At 40.8% G+C, this 17,595-nt stretch overlaps 1 protein-coding gene across 1 annotated transcript in view; it reads left to right on the top strand.

Annotated features, from left to right (window-relative positions):
* Positions 1-14,635, top strand: part of LOC143019039 (serine/threonine-protein kinase pim-3-like) — a 63,797-nt gene extending 49,162 nt beyond the window's left edge. The window contains exons 5-7 of the mRNA XM_076174740.1: positions 3,123-3,329; positions 11,276-11,485; positions 11,623-14,635. Coding sequence (XP_076030855.1) covers positions 3,123-3,329; positions 11,276-11,485; positions 11,623-12,069 — 864 coding nt within the window. The 3' untranslated portion in view covers positions 12,070-14,635. The remainder of the gene's footprint in view (positions 1-3,122; positions 3,330-11,275; positions 11,486-11,622) is intronic.
* The last annotated feature ends 2,960 nt before the right edge of the window (positions 14,636-17,595 follow it).

Below are 17,595 nucleotides of genomic sequence, written 5' to 3'. Positions count from 1 at the left end.
TCTGTCTCTTGTTCCTGCCTCTTCTGTCTCTTGTTCCTGCCTCTTCTGTCTCTTGTTCCTGCCTCTTCTGTCTCTTGTTCCTGCCTCTTCTGTCTCTTGTTCCTGCCTCTTCTGTCTCTTGTTCCTGCCTCTTCTGTCTCTTGTTCCTGCCTCTTCTGTCTCTTGTTCCTGCCTCTTCTGTCTCTTGTTCCTGCCTCTTCTGTCTCTTGTTCCTGCCTCTTCTGTCTCTTGTTCCTGCCTCTTCTGTCTCTTGTTCCTGCCTCTTCTGTCTCTTGTTCCTGCCTCTTCTGTCTCTTGTTCCTGCCTCTTCTGTCTCTTGTTCCTGCCTCTTCTGTCTCTTGTTCCTGCCTCTTCTGTCTCTTGTTCCTGCCTCTTCTGTCTCTTGTTCCTGCCTCTTCTGTCTCTTGTTCCTGCCTCTTCTGTCTCTTGTTCCTGCCTCTTCTGTCTCTTGTTCCTGCCTCTTCTGTCTCTTGTTCCTGCCTCTTCTGTCTCTTGTTCCTGCCTCTTCTGTCTCTTGTTCCTGCCTCTTCTGTCTCTTGTTCCTGCCTCTTCTGTCTCTTGTTCCTGCCTCTTCTGTCTCTTGTTCCTGCCTCTTCTGTCTCTTGTTCCTGCCTCTTCTGTCTCTTGTTCCTGCCTCTTCTGTCTCTTGTTCCTGCCTCTTCTGTCTCTTGTTCCTGCCTCTTCTGTCTCTTGTTCCTGCCTCTTCTGTCTCTTGTTCCTGCCTCTTCTGTCTCTTGTTCCTGCCTCTTCTGTCTCTTGTTCCTGCCTCTTCTGTCTCTTGTTCCTGCCTCTTCTGTCTCTTGTTCCTGCCTCTTCTGTCTCTTGTTCCTGCCTCTTCTGTCTCTTGTTCCTGCCTCTTCTGTCTCTTGTTCCTGTCTCTTGTTCCTGTCTCTTGTTCCTGCCTCTTGTTCCTGCCTCTTGTTCCTGCCTCTTGTTCCTGCCTCTTGTTCCTGCCTCTTGTTCCTGCCTCTTGTTCCTGCCTCTTGTTCCTGCCTCTTGTTCCTGCCTCTTGTTCCTGCCTCTTGTTCCTGCCTCTTGTTCCTGCCTCTTGTTCCTGCCTCTTGTTCCTGCCTCTTGTTCCTGCCTCTTGTTCCTGCCTCTTGTTCCTGCCTCTTGTTCCTGCCTCTTGTTCCTGCCTCTTGTTCCTGCCTCTTGTTCCTGCCTCTTGTTCCTGTCTCTTGTTCCTGCCTCTTGTTCCTGCCTCTTGTTCCTGCCTCTTGTTCCTGCCTCTTGTTCCTGCCTCTTGTTCCTGCCTCTTGTTCCTGCCTCTTGTTCCTGCCTCTTGTTCCTGCCTCTTGTTCCTGCCTCTTGTTCCTGCCTCTTGTTCCTGCCTCTTCCGCCTCTTCTCTTTTTTCTTTTTTTTCCTTCTCTTTTTTTCTTTTTTTTTCTTTTTTCTCCTGCTCTTTTTTCTCCTACTCTTTTTTTTCTCCTGCTTTTTTTCTCCTGCTCTTTTTTTTCTCCTGCTCTTTTTTTTCTCCTGCTTTTTTTTTTCTCCTGCTTTTTTTCTCCTGCTCTTTTTTTTCTCCTGCTCTTTTTTTTCTCCTGCTCTTTTTTTCTCTTTTTTTCTCCTGCTCTTTTTTTCTCCTGCTCTTTTTTTCTCCTCTTTTTTTCTCCTGCTTTTTTTCTCCTGCTCTTTTTTCTCCTGCTCTTTTTTTTCTCCTGCTTTTTTTCTCCTGCTCTTTTTTTCTCTTTTTTTCTCCTGCTCTTTTTTTCTCCTGCTCTTTTTTTCTCCTGCTCTTTTTTTCTCCTCTTTTTTCTCTTTTTTATCTTTTTTCTCTCTTTTCTCTCTTTTCTCTTTTTTCTCTTTTTTCTCTTTTTTCTCTCTTTTCTCTTTTTTTCTCTTTTTTCTCTTTTCTCTTTTTTTCTCTTTTTTTCTTTCTTTTTTTTCTCTTTTTTTCTCTTTTCTCTTTTTTCTCTTTTTTCTTTTTTTCTTTTTTCTTTTTTCTTTTCTTTTTTTCTCCTCTTCTCCTCTTCTCCTCTTCTCCTCTTTTTTCTCCTTTTTTCTCTTCTTTTTTTCTCTTTTTTTCTCTTTTTTTCTCTTCTCTTTCTTTTCTCTTTTTCTTTTTCTCTTTTTGTTCTTTTTTCTTTGTTTTCTCTTTTTCTCCTCTTTTTTCTCCTCTTTTTTCTTCTTTTTTTCCTTTTTTTCTTTTCTTTTTTTCTCCTCTTTTTTCTCCTTTTTCTTTTTTTCCTTTTTCTTCTTTTTTCTTTTTTCTTTTTCTTCCTTTTTTTTCTTTTTTTCTTCCTTCTCTTTTTTCTTTAATCTTTTTTTTTTTTTCTTTTCTTTTTTTCTTTGCTTTTTTTTCCTTTTTTTCTTCCCTTTTTTTCACTTTTTCCTTTTAGTTTCTTTTTGTTCATGTTTTTTTTTTTCTTTTTCCATTTTTAGTTCCTTCTGTTTCCTCTTATTTTTTCTTCTATTTTTTGGCTTATTTTTATTGCTCCTTGTTTTCTCCATATCTCCACCAGTCTGATTTGTTTTTATTTAATTTTCTTTTATCCATTTTTTTACATTTTATTTTTTTTCACATTTTCCTTTTCACTTTTTCCTTTTTTTACTTTTTCTTTTTCCTTTTTTCTTTTAGTTTCTTTTTGTTTCTTTTTGGTTCATGTTTTTTTTCTTAATTTTTTTGTTCATTCTGTTTCCTCTTATTTTTTTTTTTTTGCTTCTATTCATTAGTTTATATTTCTTGCTCCTTGTTTTTCTCCACATCTCCACCAGTTTGATTCTTTTTTATTTCTTTATTTTGTTTTATCCATTTTTTTTTTGCATTTTATTTTTCATCTTTACTTATCTTGTTTACCTTTTTCATTTTCTTTATTTGTTTTTTCCCTTTCAGTTTATTTTCTTTTTCTGCTTCTGTTTTTCTGTTTATTTGTCTACCTCACTGGCCAGCCAGGGATTTGAACTTTGGTCCCCCATAGCCAGTTGGAGTTCCTGGCAATTGGAATGGAAGTGTTAGGATCATGCTACCATTATCATTTCGTGGATTTACTTGTTTATACAAGAAAGGAACAATTGCACATTACTGCATGGAAGTCTTGTTGAAATATTGTTAAAAGTAGTCTTATAGTACTGTGATGTGTTGCCTTTTCCTGGAATGTTCCTTCCTGTTTTCTTTGCACAGGTGAACGGGGTGCGTCTACCCAGGGAAGTGTCTCTGCTTCAGAGGGTGGCCCACATCACCAATGTCATCCGGCTTTTTGAATGGATTGAGCGTGAAGACTCATTCTTGCTCGTCTTCGACCGGCCTGACCCGTGTCAAGACCTGTTCGATTACATCACGGACCACCAACGTATTCCAGAAGAAGAAACGAAGGGCCTATTTAAGCAGGTTGGCAAGGAGCTTTAGTATGTTTAGTTCTTAAGTGTATGGTGTCACGTGCTAGGCCCTGTATTTGCGGTGATGCATCGAATCCTAAACTGTGACGAGAGTAATTACTGCACTCCAGAATCCTAGACAGACATTTAGCCTCTTACAATCAGTTTAACTTCACTGGGATAAAGAAAAATGGTGGGGTGCAATCACTTAATACCTAAATTATATTACAACTAAATCTTACTAGTTAATTGGTGTGAACAGAGTGTAGGTGCAATAATCAGGAGAGGGCTCAAGAGTGCCCGTGCATCTTTTTTATGCTACAACTGTACACCAGTGCCATGGCACAGGTGCCAATGTATGTCTATGTAACCTATCCTATTTCTATTTACCCAGCTCCACACAATTTACCAGTATCTTTATTCTTGTGTGAAGAGGACTTGCAATATAGTCACTAATAGCTATCTACTATGTATAAATGATGGGGCATGGAAGTGGGGGTCCTACTTCTTTTCTTCATTTGATTTATGTACCCTCTGACCTCTGCTGGCAGGAGGCCCCGATTTCATATTCCTCCGCTGCCAGCCTCAGTCTTCCACATCACATTTGTGTGCGATGCCTGTGTTCATTGTGTAAGGTGTCATGGTGGAAATGTGAGTCCGTTGTGTAACATGTCATGGTCATGGTGGAAACATGACGTATCCCCCTTCAGAGAAAAAGTTCAGACCTGTGAAACAAGGCCTGAACATTGTCAGGATGCAACAAGGCGTCGGATACCACATTTGATTTTCCTGGAATATGTTGAATACTTAGATCATACTCTTGGAGTGCTAATGCCCATCTAGCTAATGTCATTTTTTGTCACCATCATATGCTTCAATGGGTTATGGTCGCTTAGGATAACTACTGTCTTGTCTAGGAACACATGCAATTTCCTTGAAGCTAATATGAGGCCGAGGGCCTCCCTTTCAGTGGTAGAATACTGCGTTTGATACTCCTTGAGAATCTGAGACATAAAGGAGATGGGTCTCATGACACCATCCTTTTCCTGAGCAAGCATGGCACCTACAGCTACGTGGCTGGCATCCCAAAAAAGATAGTCTTACTATAATCTGGGGCTATCAAGACAGGACAATCTGAAAGAAGCTTTTTGCAGTCTTCATTGGCTGCACCAGCACCCTCATCCCACCTGAAATGATAAGGGAGCATGCGGGTTAAAGGAGCAGCTATCTCTGCAAGGTTTGGACAATACCTCTGATAGAACCCAAGCATTCCCATAAATCTTCTGATGCCTCTCTTCGTCTTCAGGACCTGGAAATCCATGATGTCTTTCACTGTGGCCTCTAATAGCATGATGCAATTTTGGCCAACTTGGTGTCCCAGGTAGTCAATGGTACTCCTCCCAAAGGCACTTTTTTCATGTTCACAGTGATATGGGCTTGTGCCAGTCTGTCAAATAAATTCCTCAACTTGTGCAAGTGAGCACTCCATGTGTCAGAGAACACTACTATGTCATCCGAGTATACCCTAACACCCGACAACCCCTCAACTAGCCAATTGACAAGGTACTGGAAGGATGCTCCACTATTTTTCATCCCAAATGGGATCACTTTATATTGAAAGTGCCCATGTGGGGTAACAAAAGTGGATACCTCGGTGGCCCTGCTTGTAAGGGGGATTTGATGATATCCCTTCATCAAATCCAATTTTGACAGGTACTTTGCAGCAGTGACCTCCTCAATGAGGTCATCAATTCTGGGGAGAGGGTAAGGATCCGCCTTTGACTGCATTGACCTTCCTATAATCAACACAATCTCCACTCACCTCCAGGTTTTGGTACCAGCACAGCTGGCGAGGCCCAGGGACTAGTGCTAGGTTCCACTAACCCTTGGTCCATGAGTTTTCTTTCTTCCCTCATGATTCTTCTTCTTAGGTGACAATCTGTACGGTGTCTGCTTCACTGGCTTGACTCCATCTCCTAGGACAACATCATGATATACTGCTTGAGTAACGGTGGGGCATTCTTGCTCTTGCAGAGAAGTGCTCGGACTTCCTCCTGCATCTCTCCATCCAGTAATGACAAAGATTTCTCCAATGCCTCACTGGTGTCTGATCTGCCTAAATCGTAAAAGAAGGTTAGAGCCCCGATATCTGAATCAAGGCTCTTGTCAGTTCGTTCTGTCTCGACCATGCCAATCACTTCTTCCTCTACTGTTCCCTTGAATTCTTTCAGAAGGTTAATGTGCTTGTTGCACCCCAGACCTCATTGGGTTTCTCAAAACATAATTGACCCTATTTCCTCTCGAGTGCTTTGAATGGTCCCTCATATTTTGGATGAAATGAGGTTTTCTGAGGGTACAGCACAAGCACATATTCCCCAACTTTTAGTTCCCTCTTAACCGATTTCCTATCATAATAATCCTTATTACCCTGCGCTATTTCGAAGTTTCTTTTTGCTATTTGACTGACCCTCTTCACCTTCTCGAAATTGGTACCCATTAACCAGGGCTGTGGAGTCGGAACACAAAACCTCCGACTCCTCTATTTTTGACACCACAGACTCCGACTCTATTTTTGGCACCACTGACTATGACTCCTCTTCATGTACCGTATTTTTCGGACCATAAGGCACGGGCAAAATCCTTAAAATCGGCCAAAATCGGGTGGTGCGCCATATCGTGCAGTGCGCCTTATGTGTGGCTTCAGTGCAAAAAAATGCCTCGGATAGTGACGTACTATTTTGACACGTTTCGTAGCTAGCCTGACGACGGCGACAGTGCATAGGCTTAACAAAAGTTACAACCAAGTTATAACCAAGGTGCATGTATCTTGACAAGAAAATTGCGAAAACTTTGACAGTTTTCGGGTCCATGCCACTGCATTCATTTACGCTATCATGGCTACGACATGATAGCGTCCACAACACACACAGCCATTTTGCATTGGTCTAATCTCGCTCCACTCAGACTGTAGTCATTTGGGTATTTTTTTAGTTTCGATCATGGGCGCAATATAGCAATATAAGATTAATTATTGATTTTGTAAATTAAAATGTATCAACGTAATATGCTAATGAAGGAAGTCGGTAGCATAGGATCGGGACGCCAACGTCTCTCACGACGACGACAACGAGGACGAGCTGGATGACATTTAATTTGCAGGTAATGATTTATTAAACACAGGTAAGATTAGGTTAGACGAATTTATCACCCTTTCATTTCTTCGACGTCTGCATCTATCATAACAAACATGGCGTACCATTCGTCCGACACGACTTTGTTACTTACGAAATCCGTTTCAGCATTTTTTTTTGTTATTTCCGCTCACAAAATTGCATATTATGTTGATACATTATAATTTATATAATTTACAAAATTAATAATTAATTTTCTATTGCTATATTGCGCCCATGGTCGAAACTAAAAATTTACCTTCATTTGTAATCTTGTGTTTTTAAGTGAATAGAGAATTCCAGGAATAAACTGCTGTTGGTTTTATTCCCCACAATTCCCGTAACATGTTTGTTGTTTTATAGGGGTATTGGCAGGGCAGACCGTCCATGGAGGTGGTATGATTTCACTGACCAAAAAAAAAAGTATATCATTTATTTTTGTAATTTTGCTAAATCCCAACCGATTTTTCTCATTCAACAACGAAAATGTTCAGTTCTGAATGCACTCACATTTGCATGATTATCCGATGAGACCAGGTTAGCTAGGTCAACATGAAAATGGAATTCCTGATATTTGAGCTGAAGTAGTTCTCATGGGATGCAGAAAGTCGCTATGAGTACAATGCAATTTGAATTATCCATCTAGCTGTCCTAGTTCTCTAGATATTGCATTTTGAAGGGAAAAATCGGGCCGAAACGTGCGGTCTGACTAATCGCCGATCAAACGTAAACAATGACGGTTTTTACTGACAGGCACAATTTTATATAAGAATTTAGCATATGGTTGCATTATTTGACCTATTTTCTTTAGAAAGTGTGATTTCCATGTAATTTAAACAAAGAATTACGTTTTTATCCTCTGTAAAATTACCCACCACAGCTACGAATACCGTCAAATTACATGAAAATCACACAATTTAAAGAAAATAGTTTGAATAATTCAACTATATGCAATCTATTACACTAATAACACAACAGTAACAAACTTAATAGTGTAGCTTGATCCATACCACCAATGATCATAGATAGCGGGCAGGACGAATCGTAGCTGTGGTCCGTAATATTACGGAGGATAAGAACGTAACTTCTCTTTGATCATATTACATGAAAATCACACATTTTAAAGAAAATAGTTCAAATAATTCAACTAAGTTTATTACACTAATAACATAATAGTAAGAAACTTAATAGAGTGAAGTTTGATTCATACCACCAGTGATCATAGATAAGATGGCGGGATGGACGTTGATGTTGTTATCTGATAATCCGACCCGATAGAAAAAAAAAAAAAAAAAATAGTACCACCGATTTCTCGGCTCTTCCGTAACACGCTGCCTTTATTTTGGTATTAGAATAATCCGCGAGACCAGTAGTTTTCGTTCATTTTGGTCAGTTGCCAATACACTGAATTTATTTAGCTCATTTTTTACACTGAAACATAAACCAATGTTCAATTTACTGCTGAATGCAAGCCGCCATGTTTATCTTATGTTTTTATGTACCGACATGTAACTGTTGATGTAATTGTTTGAAATTTACTACGATCGTAGTAAATACACTTGCATAACATTTGTATGAATGAAATTTCCCGCGGTATGTAAATTTGGCCGTTTGCATGGCGTGCGCATAAAAAGACGCGCTATTGTGCTCGTCATCGACGGTGGCGCCTCTGGTGGTGTTTGACCTACCTAACCAGGTGCGCCTTATGGTCAGGTGCGCCTTATGGTCAGGTGCGCCTTATGGTCAGGTGCGCCTTATGGTCAGGTGCGCCTTATGGTCAGGTGCGCCTTATGGTCAGGTGCGCCTTATGGTCAGGTGCGCCTTATGGTCAGGTGCGCCTTATGGTCAGGTGCGCCTTATGGTCAGGTGCGCCTTATGGTCAGGTGCGCCTTATGGTCAGGTGCGCCTTATGTAAGGACGGGGAATAACAAATTAAGGGTGCGCCTTATGGTATGAAGCGCCTTTTGGTCCGAAAAATACGGTAATTAACTGATTATGGCCTACATATTTTATAAAGCCTATACAACACACTTACGCTCCAATCTTGAGTAGACTTGTATCATTATAACTGGTTTTATATTCAAGAATAAAGATATGTTATAGCACACTGTGGCTTTCCTATGTTTGACATCGTCATTAACAATTTATTCCTAAATATTTTTTGAAAGGATATTAAAGAAAATTCAGTAAAATAAGGATTCTATAATGTACCTCTTGATTTAACTACATACTAGTACTGCTATGCGATTATTGCAATGGACATTACTCTGGTTCTGGAACCGATCTTATTGATACGAGTACAATACAAGATGCAGCTTCCATCCCATGACTGAAGGTTCCACAAGAATAGCACCTCCTAGCTTGGTCTGCATTCATTTCACTTTCCTCCACACACATTATTCCTTGCCTAGTTTGCTTGCCTCCCATGTCCTGCCTATACACTTGTTCACTGAGCCAAGCATAGCAATCCTGAGTTTTGTGCCCATCTCTCACATCTGAAACATTTGAGTGGTTTTCTCCATCTATCCGCTACTTGTGGTCTTGTGTATCTCTGACTTGGAACTGCAAATGCGCCTCTGTTCTCACCTCTGAGTTTGTATTATGCTTCTCTTTTTACTTTGATTTTTGCTCATTCTTAGTGCAAAGTTTTCAGCAAAAATTGCCACATCTACTAATGTCTCGTATTTTTGTGTGGTTACATACAGCTTGGCTTCATTGCTTAGTAGGTTAAGAAATTGCTCAATCGCTATCACTTCTAGGAGTTCCTCAGTATTTACTGCATTTTCTGCTCGCATTCATTTCACTAGGTCACTCCTTAAATTACTAGCCAGATCCATATATCCATGACTGATATCGTTCCTATCTTCCCTAAAATTCTTTCTGAAATACTCTGGGGTAAATTCGTATACCATTGGTATTTCACTCTTAATCTGATCATAATCATAAATACCATCTCTATCAGATTATATACACCTTTAAGGCTCTTGGAGTTAGGCTAGATCTTATTATCGCTGACCAGATATCTCCTCTCCATCCTAACTGTTTGGCTAAGCCCTCAAATGAGGAAAAGAACAAATCTGGATCCTCTTCAGCAAATTTGGGGATAAGATGATTCACTTTTATGATGCTATCCATTATATTTCCTTTACTCATCCCCATTTGTCATTGCATAGGCTGTTCTGTTCCAACCCTATTTGTTTCCCTTTTGGTGTCTATCCCTTTTCCTTTCCAGGGTAAAGCTCACTGCATGACTGGACTCTAGGGTCCCTACTTCTTCTATATATCATAATATCTACCTCTTTCCTGCAGGAGTCTTTCATTTTCAATTCTACTTTGCTCCATGACATCTCCCTCCTATCCTTGGCACCACCTCTATTTATTCAGTTTTTCTCTCTATCATCTTCCCTATGGTGTCTGCCCCTTATTTGTGGGGATTTCTCAAGGTAACTCGATTCTGACCCCTGTCTGCAAGTAATTTCATAGTCTCATCCTGCTTCCAAATTTGTTCTCCATGCGATATCTATCACCTAGCCTAACTTCACTCTTGTTATTTCCTGCATCATAGTGCCTGAATTGTGGGACTTCCTCAAAACTGCGAACTTCTGTTTCTTGTCTTCGGGATATTTCATCTATTTTGCTTTCATTGATACTACTACTCGCGTTATAATACCTGACGCTCACACTGCCATCCTCCCCCCGATTCCTAATGTCATTCCTATTTCGTCCCAATTCCCCGTCGTAGGCATAAAATCCCTCTCCTATCATCCCCTACATCATGAAATTTATCTTGTCATCCCTATCATAATCTCTCTCCTACCTGTGAGAATACCTTGAAGTTATAGCTACTTTCAGAGCTGCTTGGAGAATTTGAATGTGACATCTTGGATATACGACGAATAAGAAAAAACAAATGGCGTGGCACTGGTATGTAAACAAGGTAGCAAGACTTTGTTCCTACGATCGATCATGAGTTTAATTGCTCGGCGGCCTACGTCTCTGCTTTATCTTCAAATTTCCTATCAAGTGCTTTACACACACCAATCTCTCTATCCAGTGAAGAAGGAAATTGATCCCCGGTTAGGCCCCCATTTATGTCACGAGCTAGGCCCTGTATTTGCGTTGATACATTGAATTATAAACCATGACTTGAGTAGTTCCTGCAATCCAGAATCCTAGACTGACATTTAGCCTCTTACAATCGATATAACTTCACTGGGTTAAAGAAAAATGGTGGGGTGCAATCTCTTAATTTAATACCTAAATATTACAACTAAATCTTACTGGTTAATCGGTGTGAACAGAGTGCGGGCACGGTAATCAGGAGAGGGCTCGAAAATGCCCGTGCTTCTTTTTTATGCTACAGCCGTACAACACCAGTGCCATGGCACAGGTGCCAATGTATGTCTATGTAACCTATCCTATTTCTATTTACCCAGCTCCACACAATTTACCAATATCTTTATTCTTGTATTCTTGTGTGAAGAGGGCTTGCAATATAGTCACTAATAGCTATCTACTATATATAAATGATGGGGCATGGAAGTGGGGGTCCTACTTCTTTTCTTCATTTGATTTATGTGCCCTCTGACCTCTGCTGGCAGGAGGCCTCAATTTCGTATTCCTCCGCTGCCGGCGTCCAAGTCTTCCACATCGTGTGTGTGTGATGCTCGCCTCTGTTGTGTAATGTCATGGTCATGGTGGAAACATGACAATGGTCTGCTTTATACACCACTGCTTTTGTACTGTATTACTGGCTTCCAATAATTTTCTTGTTTTCCTTTTCATATAGGTTGTTAATATCTTGCTGGACTGTCATTCTGCGGGCGTGGTCCACCGCGATATTAAGGATGAGAATCTTCTGGTCACATACGACACGGAGGGGAGTCCTTCCCTACGCCTCATTGACTTTGGGGCAGGGGCACTCCTGACTGAAGAATCTTACACGGACTTTGATGGCACAAGGGTGTACTCCCCACCAGAATGGATTCAGTACAGCAAGGTAAGTGTCAGTGGCCAAGGAAGGGATCACTATAGCTCCCATTCATTTGATGGGTTGAACAATGGTGTACTCGAATATATATCACATTGACACTGTAGGTTGCCTTCAATTAACATGTTGATATTTATTCTTGGCAGTATGAGGGTGTTCCTGCAACAGTGTGGTCCCTGGGTGTGCTCCTCTATGACATGGTTTGTGGCAAGGTCCCATTCGCGGATGATGCAGAGATCCTTGCAGCACAACTGACCTTCGAGGTAGAGTTGAGCGAGGAGTGTCGGCAAGTTATCAGGTGGTGTCTCAGCATCCCTCCTTCAGAGCGGCCCTCCCTGGAACAGCTCTTGGAGCACCCTTGGCTTAAGTCACGTCCAGCAGTTGCCCACAGCGCATCATCCTCCTCCTCCTCCTCCTCCGCCTCTACCCCTGCTTCCGCCTCCGCCCCTGCCTCCACCTCTGCCTCCGCCTCCTCCTCCTCCTTGTCTTCTGAATCATCTGAGGGTCGCAACAAATGCTTATTATTTCGCAGTCTTGAACTTGCTCTCCGACTGTTGACCTGTTCTTGGTGTTCTGGTCCCTTGCCTCTTTGAGACTGCTGGTCTTTTCACCATACTACCCAATTCCTTTTCCTTTGGTTTATCCATATCTTGGGCATATCCTGTGATCTGGTCTCTTCCAGCAGAACCTGATACCACCATATAAATAGCTCATAAAAACTACACTTAATGTATCCTCAACACAGGCAACAAACATTCTACAAATAACAAACCTTTGAGATTTTATTGGGGCAGTCTAAAACAAAAGTGAAAAAGCATTAGTGGGAGATCAAAGACCCCATAGGGTTTGTACTTATGTTCAGCTTGGTGTCCCCTTACTAAGTGGTACCATTATACACTGTTGTACATGTAAGACGGCACCTTGTACTACATTGTCCTACACTCTATTTCCAGACACTGTCTCTGCTCCGCATGACCTATGAACTGAACATGTGGCCTTACCCTTTCATGAAAGCTGTGGGTTTCCTGTAATAGAGAACTGGAACAATGGATTCGATGATCTACCTCATTTCCTTGATCTTCAACCAATATCCCAACCCACCCTACCTCCCTTATACATTCTGCTGTTTCTATAGCTTTTGGCATGCATGTGTGCATGCAGTTGATGGTAGGAGCAAGGGAGAAGCTTATCAGTGCCTGTGAGAAACCCCCACTTCCCAAGCAGTTCCAACGCCACTAATGCATGTCATTCTTAATCTTTGTAGCCCAGCATCGTTGATGAAACCAATTTTATCTTTTTACAGTAGCAAGTAATGATAGTGGCATTTTAATTTATTTTGGTGCTTCAGCATGCATGATGGGTGTGTAAATATTGTACATTAGAGTATCCCATGCATAGATCTTAAGACTTGAGTTATTGCTGAGGTGTGTTTGCTTTAGGAGAGATGGATGGTGGTGATGAAGTAAGGATGAAGACTTGCTCAACAAAGATACAACCAACCAAAAAACTAGAGAAGTCTGGCTTGATTTAGGCAGTGTTTGAACTAGGTGTCATTAGAAGGGTTGTGTATGGGGAGCATGGTGATGTGATCATCGGTTGTGCAAAGTGTACATGACAAATAAGATTGCATTAGAATGTGACTGCGATTCCAATTGATTCAGCACAGTGCTCATAGTTCCAAGGACTGCTATTTTTATTGATCTTCCAAACTATGTCCATTGGCATTTGGTTACTTTGGTTCACAGTACCTTGTGCACAATCTTGCATAACGTTTCCATGTGTAGTTCCAACCCAGGACCTATGACAACTTAAGAGGTCATCTGAGATGACTGTTGACACCCTATGAAGAATCCCTGAAGCAAATTGACGTCTTGACAAAAACAGAAAGCTGTTTCCTGTTTCTTTATAGCTCTGAAGCAACAAACATTAATGAAAAGGGCACTGTACATCTCCAAAATGAATGTTTACAAAGAATACATAATCTTTCCTAATTGAGTGTACAAATAACTTGAAGTGGTATGGTGTATTGACCAGGTATGGCCAAATGTGCCATGTAGCAAAGGTATGGTGGGTACTCTAAATGAAGATGAGGATTAATCTATGCAGTGTGTGGAAGGGTGGTTACAACTACAGTATTCACTATTGTAATTAAAATCTTCAAATTAGGATAGCAGTGAGGTGTCATGATGGTCAAATTAGATGAGATTGATGCAGCACCTTCTTACTATCTGTACTCGCTTGTTCTCTAGGCTAGATCATTTGCAGTCAATTATTCAGGATATTTAGCCCTACCCATGTGTGTACATAGTCTTCTCAGCTGATTGGTAAAAATTATGTAATCTATGTGAACTCTTAAGGGAATTGCTAGTGTCACAAGAGTCCTAGTGCAGGTGCCAGCCCCTGTGTAAATGGTGTGGTATTCTGCGTCATCAGTTTGCCAGATGATAGTAATTTGTCATATGTATAGAAAAGACTACCCTTCCTACATCTTTGATGCATTGCAGATGGTTTTGTCCATTACACTACTGTGCCTTAAAGATAAATTGAGGGACTGATTTTTGTAGGTGTGGGTTTTAATAGGAAATAGCCAATAGGCAAGTGCCAATATCTTAACTGGCCAGTAAAGTAATTGAAAAGGGTCTTAGTAGCTTGTGCATTGGTCTTTCAATGGAATTTTTTTTCATTAGGTAGCCTAAAGTCTGTTTTATCTCCCAGGTGTAGAAGTTGTATTCATATTTTGTGAGGGCAGAAAACTTGATAAGTGGGTGGTAATGCAAGATGGGGAAATGAGATGATGCAAGGTCATAGCAAAAGTGCAACATTAGAAAACCATTGTGGGATCCATGTATTGTGTATGTATTTGTGAGTGGTTGATGGCCTGCACTAGGACATAGTTTGAGGGTGACATGTGAACACCTTGTTTATTGTGGAAAAAAAATGACCTGTTTTATTAAATAAACTTTACAATTCTAGCATTTTAAAAGAAAATTGCCTTGATAGATTTTAGCTCTTGCTTGGGTGACGGACCTAATGGGGTTTGTACTGGATGGGTGATTATATGCATCAATTGGATTGAAGTATGGTCTCTTTCCCATGTAGAAATCTTTTGTCCATTCCACTCCATGTCCTACCTCTTAATTATAATTTCTATCTCCCATGCCTCTTGTTTATTATTAAGATCCTGCATCAGTCACCCTGTGCAGCTACCAACAAAATGCATGTCACCTCATCAGACCGGGCCGAGACCATGCCCTTCTTGCGTAGAAAGGTGGCCCATCATGAAACCAAAAGGACATTGTAAGGAAAGCTGGGAAGAGGACGGGTGCCTGCCATATCTTTCCCCTCCATATAATTCTTCCCCCTACTATATATATATATGATACACACACACTCACTATCCGAGTTCCGATCTAGATCGGTTCCGACCAACCGGTCGTAACTCGGACTGTATATATTCGAGGTGTATACTCAAGAACGTATGATGCAGAGCGTAAATCCAGCTCAAATGTTTCGTTTGTGGCCTCATTGTAGAACATTCTCGGTGTATGCAAAATATCCAATACTATTTGATTGTTATAATAAATAATAAATTAATAAATTAATAGGATAGGGTAAAGAAAGAAAATATATTACACAGGATTCTTATTAGACTGAAAATACAAATTAACAGATACAAAATATAAAAAATAGAAAATATGCATGTAAAAAACAAAAAAATTAAAATCCACTCTTTGGTTGCACGTCATCTACACTTTCTTCGTGCGTACGGTCGAGGGAAAGATCAGGCAGTAGGTCTGGCGAGGCACCATGGGGGATTCGTTGGTATCCACTGGTCAAGGCATAATTAATAAAGAGGAAGTAATAAAGGCTAAAACCGTTTAAAATAATTCCCTCAAATGTACATGAAAACGAGTACAAGATTCGCTTCTATGCACTGGGTTCAATTGTCGCCTCCCATGCGAAAACGTTTGGTCTCTTCGTAAGAAAAGAGTGATAATCATAGCATAACGTTATTTCATCAAATATTTTATGCATGGAATAGTACATACATATACAAAGGCTTTTTCCCCCTTCCAAGGGAGGTAGCCAAAAAGGGAAAGGCATAAAAACACTCCCACCCATTTCATCCCTAAATACACTCCCACCCATTTCATCCCTAAATACACTCCACACCCCTCCCACCCTCCCTCTCATCTGAGCAGCACCTGGATGACGGAATGATGATGGAATGATGGATGATGGAATAGTACAGTGAGATGTATTGTCTTGTTGAATATAAGATATTATACTTCAGAACTCCAGGAATATCATAGACTTGGGTTAAAGCTATTTGTATCCATGTTTGTACACTACAGCTTTCGACTTTCGACCAATAGAAAACTCGAACCAGAATGAAAAGTACGAATCCAGGACTACTGTAAACCGACTCTTGGTTTTCGGGGAAGCGTGCATCACCGATCTGGCAAAACTGCCCTTTCTGACCATTCCCACCTGCCCTGATTATTGGTGGGAACTGGGAATCGAAATACGGTATAATTTCAATTCCAGTAAAATTATGGTACATGGTAGATGGTGGACACACACTAAATTATGGTAGAAATACCATAATTATATCAGACAGCGCAACCTTGGTGAGATGCTGTGCTGTGCTGCCATAACTGTCATACGGGATGCTGGACGCCACGTGCAAACGTACAGTAAACCAGTAAACTCGTATGTGCATGTAGGCATCTGCTGAATGTGGTTGTAAGTATGGGTGGACGCAAGTCGCGCAGGTTGTAACTCGGATAGTGAGTGTATGTAATGTACAGTATCTATATATACAGTATATGCTCACCCCACATGGGTAGGGGGGCTAGAAAAGGTGCCCTAAAAATAGTTTGTCTCGCATCCACCTGACTGGGGAACCGCCCCCAGTAATGTCACCCTCATTGCAATAAAGATGCAGAAAAATCCCAAGCACAGATGACCTCGTGCTCGAAAAAAGACCATTCTTTGACACCCCTAAATACTGATAGTAATATAAAACAATTGAAAGTTGTGCACATAAGATATTCCAATACAGTGAAACTATGATGATATATCTACTCCGAGCAAATTTGGAACTAATAGAAATTCAATGAAATTTCTTGACATTGAGAAAAAATGGGAAGCTTGGGTAACGTTTCATAAGCATGAAGATGCCTTTAACCTGTGCAGAAACTTCATACCCTGAAAATTTACAATCAAGTCAAAGGAGCCTTAACAGATAAGGTTTCTAGAAATCTAGATGTATATAAACCTGCAGAATGGAATTCAGATAACTATCAAGATAATACTATAAAAGAAAATCCCCAACATCCTATGTTGATAGTAATTAAGGCTAAGGAAGAAAAATTTAATTACTATAAATTTGTGTACTTATGCTTGACTTTCTTCCTAAACACCATTTGCTACCATCAACTCTTTCAAGACGCATCACCATCAATTCTCCACTACGACTTTTTACCTGGAACTCCGTACTTCCCAATCACTGTCTATTGGTTCATTTCCTACCCTAGCATTAAGGTCTCCCAATACAACTACATTGACACTTCACCCTAATCCCTCTATGCACTCATTTACATCTACCCAAAAAGCCTCCCCCTCTATGCTCTTCTCACTACCAGGTCCATACGTACTTACAAAAACCCACATCTCCCTTCCCAGCTTGACCTTCATCCACATCAACCTTGATGAAATCTCCTTCCACTCCACTACCCACTTACTTATCTCTTCACTCCTGAGTACCTCCCAGCAACACTCCCAAACTTGGTTGCCCTTTCCTTTCATTTTAGTTTCACTCAAAGCCATCACATCCATCTTTCTTCTCACAAACATACTGCCTATCTCTTCCCTTTTACTCATCTGTACCACATCCACACACATTAAAAGACCCAAACCTTAGGGCACTGGTTGGAAAACTCCCAGACCCACTTAGTTTTTGTTGTTGTTGTTGTTGTTGAAAGACTTGGTGATAGCATTCTCTTCCCCCACCACAGGGTAGGCGAAGAATGGAAATGAATATTCAGAGAAATGGTACAGGACAGTAACAAGGGGTTGGGGACAGCATAACGGAGGGATAGTTGTAGTATAAAAGT

The sequence above is a fragment of the Oratosquilla oratoria genome, chromosome 36, assembly GCF_046742065.1.
Source record: "Oratosquilla oratoria isolate Oo_2021 chromosome 36, ASM4674206v1, whole genome shotgun sequence".
NCBI lineage: Eukaryota > Metazoa > Arthropoda > Malacostraca > Stomatopoda > Squillidae > Oratosquilla > Oratosquilla oratoria.
This window is presented reverse-complemented; position numbering and strand designations above follow the sequence as displayed.